The sequence below is a fragment of the Neltuma alba genome, unplaced genomic scaffold (genome assembly GCF_004799145.2).
Source record: "Neltuma alba isolate B1F8T4 unplaced genomic scaffold, ASM479914v2 tig00002147_pilon, whole genome shotgun sequence".
Taxonomy (NCBI): domain Eukaryota; kingdom Viridiplantae; phylum Streptophyta; class Magnoliopsida; order Fabales; family Fabaceae; genus Neltuma; species Neltuma alba.
This window is the reverse complement of record NW_021632755.1, coordinates 1-8,429: the sequence shown is the minus strand read 5'-3', so window position 1 is coordinate 8,429 and position 8,429 is coordinate 1. Positions and strand designations below refer to the sequence as shown.

The window sequence follows — 8,429 nt, the reverse complement described above, 5'->3', positions numbered from 1 at the left end:
TACTATTGCTTTCTAGTTTATTTCATAAAGCAACGTGTTTTTTTTTTCTTATACAAAAAGCAACATGTGTTTTTTGTATATTTTTATTTTGATTAAACACTAAAAAGCGCAGGGTAATGTAATTTTTTTCCATTACTTTTTATCTTGCATATTGATATAAATATCAAAGAATATTTAGCACTTTCAATCAGATTATCATAAATTTTATTATGCTTGATATTTTTGTTAATTATTAATAATGATACAATTAAACCTAAATTATTGGCAAAACATACGTTCTGCTCTAAGGGTGTGTTTGGTTGGAGGGAAGGGAAAATGAGCCTCTTCCCTCATTTGGTTAAAAATTTTAGAAGGGAGGGAAGCCAAAATGTTCCCTCCCCTCCCCTCCCTCCATTATAGGGTGTGTTTGGCTGGAGGGAAGGGGAGGGGAGGGGAGGGAAAATGAGCCCCTCCCCTTATTTGGTTAAAAATTTTGAAGGGAAAGGGAGCTAAAATGTCCCCTCCCCTCCCTCCCCCCATTTTGGCTCCCTTCCAAATTGGAGGTTTTTAGAGGGGAGCCAAATTTTTAGACCATTATGCCCTTATAGTTTTTTCAATATTCCACTTATAAAATATATTATTATAATATTTATTTCAAAAAAAATATATTATCCTAAGTAAAAAAATAAAAAATAAATACATGATTATAATTAAAAATTTATTATAAAAATTTATTTAAAAATAAAAAATTATTTAAATAAAAAATTATAATATTATAAAATTAATTGTTTTTATAAATATATTATTTATTAAATATATTTTAAAGCTGGAAAAAAAGATAGCCTAAAGAGAATAAAATTTCATTTTTCTTAGAGCATATAAAATTTGTTAATTTGATTATTTTAAATATATTATTATATTAATTAGAATAAAAAATTACTGTACCAATTTTTTAATACACATTAACATGATAAGACTAAATTTTTATTAAATTATATGATTTAAATTAAGATGTAAATTAATTTATATAATATATCAATAAAAAACATAAACTAATATGTAAGGGTAAAATGGTAAATTGATTATTACTATCCATCCCCTCCCCTCCTTGAACCAAACAAGGGATCATTAAATATCCTCTCCTCCTCTCATTTTTAATCAAACCAAACAAGATGAGGATGAAACCTCCCCTCCCCTCCCCTACCCCTCCTTCCCCTCAAACCAAACAAACCCTTAGTTCCCCTCCAAATTGAGAGTTTTTGGGAGAGCTAAATTTTTAAACCATTATACTCTTATGATTTTTTTGATATTCTACAACCACCCATAAAATATGTTATTATAATATTTATTTTAAATAAAAAAAATATTATCCTAAGTAAAAAATAAAAAAATATAAATTATTAGAATTAAAAATATATTATAATAAAAATTAATATAAATTATTATAAAAATAAAATATTAAAATATTATAAAATTAATTATTTTTTATAAATATATTATTTATTAAATACATTTTAAAGTTGAAAAAGGGCCTAGCCTAAAAAAATTAGAATTAAAAAATACTGTACCGATTTTTTAATACACATGTTAACATGATAATACTGAATTTTTATTAAATTATATGATTTAAATTAAGATGTAAATTAATTTATATAATATATCAATAAAATATAAACTAATATATAAAGATAAAATAGTAAATTAATTATTACTATTTCTCTCTCCTCTTTTTCTTAAACCAAATATTAAATATCCCTTCCTCTCTTTTCTTTTAATCAAATCAAACAAGCCCCTCTCCCTCTCTCCCCTCAAACCAAACAGCACTAAAGCCAACACTACACTTCCTCTGCTGTCTGCACTGTTGTTGCCGATCAGGGCAGCGAGGAAGTAGCCGATCGGAAGGTCTATGCCCGCGTTCGATCTCGGTTGTCTCTCTCCGTTGTCCCTGTCGTTGGTCGCCGGACCTTTGCCTTCGTCGGCTGTTTTCTTCCCTGCTCGGCGTTTCTGGTCTTTGTGCGATCCTTCCCTGCGCACCATTTTTTTCCCTGGTAAGTGGTAAAGCTTTCTTCTACTGCATCCTCCTCTAGTTCTATTATAGACAGAAAAGAATGATCTTGACTTGCGTTTGATTTGTTGGATTCGGTTGGTTCTTGACTTCTGTCTTTCGATGCAGACCAGAAAAAATTTCTTATGCTCTATACAGCCGGATTCGGTTCTTTATCTTTTTTTTTTTTTTGGGTTCTTGTTGGTATTGCTTCCTCTCTGCTCCTCGCTCTGGCGGAGAGAGGACCATTTTTTGTCTGTTACGATAGCTTGGACTGTTGCTATTTCAGTAAAACTTTGGACAAAACCCAAGACCTTACCTAAGAAAATTACTTGAAAAACTTCATTATGAGCTTCATATTACAGTAAAGCAGTTTTTCATGTGCTACTATACCAATTTAGCTTTCCTCCTCCTCCTCCTCATAGTGACATTCCTTTTAATATTTTTATTTATTGAAGATATCAAAATTATATATCATATGCAGCTTAATTTTCTCTCTCTCTCACGGACACACATCATAAAACTGACGTCCCTTTCAGTCATTACATATCTAAACATGCTTTGTATCATTCAAACAAGTTTTAATTTGCCAAACCGACTCTTTTGTTAAACAAAAAACTGTATGAATATAAATAACATCACAATAGCTGACATTTGCCTAAATTTCAGTTTGCAAACTCTAGTTTATCCAAATGCTGTTTCACAAACTTCAAAACCAAACACACACTAACCGTTTATGGGATGTTGCTTGACGCTCGTGGGCTTCTTGACGTAGATTATGACCTCAAAAAAGTTGCCATTGTTAGTTCAAGTGAGTTTGAGCAAGTTATTGTTTCTTCCCAAGCGTCACTTCCACATTCACCTCAGACCTCCAAGGTCAAACCAAAGCCTTAAGAAGTACCTAGATTGCAATCACCCAGCCAAGGTTCTCCTACTGTTTAGGTACTTGCTTAGAGAAAGAGCCTCTTCCATTGATAGCTTCTCTTTCTTGTTTGCTCTCAAGGCTTGCACCCACAAAAAGCATTCCACCAGCCTTGGAAACCAAATTCATTGTCTCATCATAAAGTTTGGATTCGAAACAATAGTTCAACTCCAGACATGCCTTCTGAAAATGTACTCTGACTGGGGAAAGCTGGAGGACGCCCACAAGGTGTTTGATGAAATACCTCGTAAAAATAGTATATGTTGGACGTCTCTGATTTCTGCTTATGTTGAAAATCAGAGACCCTGCAAAGGCTTACAGCTGTTCAGACAGATGCAGATGAACAATGTGGAGCCTGACCAAGTCACAGTTACTGTTGCTCTCTCTGCCTGTGCTGACATTGGGGCACTTGAAACAGGTGAATGGATCCACAATTTTCTTAGAAGAAAAAAAGGTCTAAACAAAGATTTGACCCTGAATAATGCTCTTATTAATATGTATGCTAAATGTGGGGACATCATGGCTGCAAGGAGATTGTTTGATAGCACTAGAAACAAAGATGTTACAACTTGGACATCCATGATTGTGGGGCATGCGCTGCATGGGCAGGCAGAAGAAGCTCTTGAGCTTTTCTCAGAAATAAGCACAAGGAGAAACAGTAAAACACCGAATTCTAGCAATTGTCTCATAGTCCCAAATGATGTGACGTTCATAGGAGTTTTAATGGCCTGCAGCCATGCAGGGTTGGTTGAGGAAGGGAAGCACCATTTTATAAGTATGACTGAAAGTTATGGTATACGACCTAGAGAGCCTCACTTTGGTTGCATGGTGGATCTTTTTTGCAGGGCCGGATGTTTGGGAGATGCTTATGACTTCATTATGGAGATGCCTGTGAGGTCAAATACAGTAATGTGGCGAACCTTGTTGGGGGCATGCAGCCTCCATAGCAACATAGAGCTAGGCGCAGAAGTTAGGGGGAAGCTACTTGAGTTGGACCCCGATTATGTGGGTGACTCTGTTGCGATGTCTAATATCTACGCTGATAAAGGCATGTGGAATAAGAAAATGATTGTCAGAAATCAGATAAAAAAGTCAAGATCTCCTGGTTGCAGCTTGATAGTGGTGGAAACCGAGGTGAATGAATTTGTGACAGCGGATGATAGTCATGCTCTGAAAACAGAGATATATGATGCTCTTGAGCATTTGACTAGGAACATAAAAGCTTATGGCTACATGCCAAGGCATTCAAACCCTTGAAGAGTGGTTCAAATGTCCAAGAAAATTCTGGAGCTCTTCTGAGATGTTTTGCAATTGGTAATGAGCGTGATTTTTTACAATAATTGCTATTTGATTAAGTTATAAGTTGCATTTGATGCATTCTCAATGATTTTCAGTCTCCAGTTTGTCTGTGTATTCAAGTTTTTTGGACATTGATCGCTTGTTTGTGCAGATTCTTTATCATCATCAAAATGTTGCTCAAGTAGTTAAACTCTCCTTCACCAGTCTTAAGCTGACATTTATTTATGTTTTTTTGGTAGCAGCCACAGGAGCTATCATGGTTGCTTGGAAAGCAAGGCTTCTGGTAGAGCATGTGGCTTTTGGGGCTCATCATCCACAGTTAATGGACCTTTTCTTTTTGTTTGCTCTTGAGTAGTGAGAGGAAAATTAATGTGTCACGGGGATCTGTTGTTGGAACTATTTATTGCCAAGGTCCTGAACCCAAAGGTAGCTTGGAATAATGTTTTCTTGGGGATAATATTTTGTTCTAAGCATGCCCGTAACCTTGACTTGTCCTAAAGTGAGTTGCAGATTGGATGACTCAGAGGCACAATATGGTTACCTTCACTCTATCAACAAGGAATACATTACTCATTATTATAGCAGGCAGTGTAGCAAAATCGCATCTACTATATTAAAAGCATGTAATCATTCAAAGAGGGAGCAACTGGTTGATACTAAGTTACGGAGTATAGGGTTTTCACTTGAACTGATTTCTGTTCTGTAAAAGAAATGATGCACAGACAAGGTCTTGTTGAAGCAACCTTAATGGTTATAGATTTCGTACAATTGAGTCCATATAGAAGCAAGAATGATAGTCGCAGCAAGGCAGACAAGATAGAGATGTCCATCTAGTATGCCTGCTTATTAATGAACATTGCTTGCTTGGTTCACGTAAAGAAAAAAATGTGAGAGTTAAGATTGAAATCATGCCCAATTAGTTCCTTCTTACTTTTGCAACTCCTATCAAGCCTTTTTCTCACTACTAACAGGTATTAAAGTTTGAGTCATATGATGGCTAAATTATTTACCAATCCCTTTGATATGATAACTGATAAGGAAGTAAACGTACTACATTATGGGATGATGTCACTCTGTAAGAATAACCTCATAAGCAGAATCTGCCAGCTTTCATTATAATTCTTGCTTCTTCTTCTTTTTTTTAATTTACAATGATGTTCCATATTTTGATGTTCAGCTGCTGACATGATCTACGATCTGACTCTTTGCATCACTATTTTACAGTCCTGGCCTCGCTCATCATCCCCGACACTCAGACATATGATCTGTTGAATTGCATGATCTTGACCATTTGGTTGGAACCGAGCTGTGTGGGCTTACCCAGATGATGATTTGTGGGTACGATGAAGAGGGTCAATAGGAATCCATATGACGTGGCAGAAAAGCTCTCAAATTTGGTCAGCCGCAGAGACTTTTCAGGAGGCTCTGACAAAAAATGTGGGCTTAATTTGAAGCAATCGATGGGGTTCTTCCTGCTTTGTTTGATGCTCTTCTCTGCATTGCTTTCAGTGTCGATGGTTCTCCAAGAGCCCCCTTCAGATGACGTTGCTGAGGCATCTACGTCTGATATATTTCAGCCTAAACAAAGTGAAGGTAGTTGTGTACTTGTATTTTAATTTATTGTGGAAGTTGCGTTACAGCTTCTCCTTTGAATCAGACCTCGAAATGGTTAACTGTTTTGATCAATTTGAACTGTTCAGCTCTAACTCTTTGATTCATACCCCCACCTTAATTTTTGATCTTTTTTGGCCCGCTACATTCTAGTTTTGTATAAGCTTACGAGTTTTGTTGACTCCTTATAAATTATATGCTGATACTGGTGAAAAATAAAATGATAATATCGGTGCTTTTAGTTTTATAATAATGAACTATATTCTTGGATTGAGCTATTTCACCATTTAGCCCAATTCAAGGAAGAGAAACCAAAGAATAATCAACCAAGTAGAACGAGACCAATTTTCTATTTCGCTCTTGCTTATTCTTGACTTATGTTGCCATGTGCCTTGTTAGCGTCTGGGTGACCACTTTTCACTTGCTTTTCCCATGAGCATATACATGTTTGGATTATTTTCATACTCTACTTACTAAAATGGGTAAAAGTATATTTGTTTCCTCTTAAAGTCAAGTTCTTCATAGAATGGAAAAGAAATATATACTTGTTGAGCTGTTTCAGTCGACTGAGAAATATTACTGATGAGTAATAAATGCCTACATTAATTCTATTCAACTTGGATCAATTGTTAAATAAGTGGAACATAAATTCTTGTTTTCAAGTTCTCTGTGTAAAATTCACCTAGGGCTAGGCTGCTAGCTTAACTCTGCTGCTGTCATTTTTTTTGAACCAATCTGTCCTTTCTTTGGTTTTGTAAGTTTAATTTTATGTTATATTTAACACTGCTAATGCATATGCTTACGTTTTTTGGCAAATAAGAGGGTTTAATTTCAATCTTCAAAGACTAAAAGGAAGGGGGTATATTGGAAGTTGAAAAAGTATGGCTATTTTAGTAAATCAGGGCATCCTCCTCTACTTTGTTTTCATTAGAACTAGCGTGTGCTTCCTGTGCATTGCATGGGATGCTTGTAAATCTGAAATACCCCATTATATTGTGTGCTTGTAAACCCGAAATACACCATTATATTTCATTTCCCCCTTCTGAAGTATCTCAATTGCTGCGCTGATTACCTTGCTAGTGTGTGACTGATTTCTGTTTCATATTTCTCACTTAATGTCTCTTTCTGAAAATTCTTGTTTGCCGTGGTGCAAGAATGTTTTTTTGTCTGCTTTTGCTGGAAAATCTGATCAAGTAATGGATTATATTCTTTTCTGACATAGGTTTGATTCTTTTCTGACATAGGTTTGAACCAAGATTTCTCTCATTCTGTTGAGTTGCAAAGAAATGAACCCCTGGGTGGTCTTCTTGCTGTTGGATTTGATAAAAGGTCTTGTCTCATCAGTTATATGTCAGGCACATATGGCAAAGGGCTATCAGGAAAGCTTTCTTCTTATCTCATCTCTAGGCTTAGAAAACATGAAGCTCTCCATAAAGAATGCTGACCTTATACTGAATCCTATAACAAAACAGGAAAGAGCTCAAGCCTGGGCATTTTACTGCGTCCTGATTGTAAATATATAGTTTGGATTTCATTTAGTGGGTTAGGAAATCGGATATTGACCTTAGCTTCTGCATTTCTTTACGCTCTTCTCGCAAATCGTGTCGTACTGGTTGATCCTGGAGTTGATATGATAGATCTGTTTTGTGAACCATTTCCTGATATTTCCTGGTTTCTCCCTCCTGATTTGCCCTTGTGAACCGAAATGCACAAGCTCAATCAGCAATCTGCTCAATGTTATGGGAAGATGCTGAAAGACAATTCAATTACAAATTCCACAGTACCATCTTATGTCTATCTTCATCTAACCCATGATTATGATGATCACGATAAGCTGTTCTTCTGTGATGAAGACCAAAGTCTGCAGAAAGTAGCCTGGTTAATGATGAAAACAGATAATTACTTCATCCCATCTCTATACTTAATGCATTCTTTTGAGCAGGAACTGAACAATCTCTTCCCAAAGAAGGATACAATTTTCCACTTCTTGGGTAAATATCTATTCCACCCCACCAACATTGTATGGGGACTTGTCACTAGGTACTATGAAGCTTATTTAGCTAAAGCTGACGACAGATTAGGCATCCAGATTAGAGTGATTCACATAGAAACAGGACTCTGACCCAAAAAAAAAAAACAATAAAGAGACGTAGAAACAGGTCCATTTCAACATGTATTGGATCAGTTATTATCCTGTACTTTGAGAGAGAATATTTTGCCTGACGTAAACAGGAAGCAAGATACTGTGAGTTCATCAGAAAAGCGACCATCAAAATGAGTACTGATTACATCTTTAAGCTCAGGATATTTTGAAAAGGTAAGGGACATGTATTGGGAGTATCCTACGGTGACAGGACGGGTGGTTGGCATATAGCAGCGAAGCCATGAAGGGTATCAACTAACAGAGAAGATGCATAACCAGAAAGCTTTGGCAGAGATGTATCTGCTAAGCTTACCCAATGTGCTGGTTACTAGCTCATGGTCAACTTCTGGGTGCGTGGCTCAAGGCCTTGGAGGCTTGAAGCCATGGGTACTGAACAAGTCGGAGAATTGAACATCCCCGGATCCTCCTTG

At 36.1% G+C, this 8,429-nt stretch overlaps 1 protein-coding gene across 1 annotated transcript; it reads left to right on the top strand.

Annotated features, from left to right (window-relative positions):
• The first annotated feature begins 1,815 nt into the window (after window positions 1-1,815).
• LOC114717749 (putative pentatricopeptide repeat-containing protein At1g74400) lies at window positions 1,816-7,992 on the top strand. Its single transcript, XM_028902950.1, has 5 exons — window positions 1,816-2,027; window positions 2,799-4,259; window positions 4,487-4,670; window positions 5,469-5,837; window positions 7,100-7,992. Exon 2 carries the CDS (start codon window positions 2,802-2,804, stop codon window positions 4,200-4,202), a length of 1,401 nt encoding a protein of 466 aa, XP_028758783.1. The 5' UTR covers window positions 1,816-2,027; window positions 2,799-2,801; the 3' UTR covers window positions 4,203-4,259; window positions 4,487-4,670; window positions 5,469-5,837; window positions 7,100-7,992.
• The last annotated feature ends 437 nt before the right edge of the window (window positions 7,993-8,429 follow it).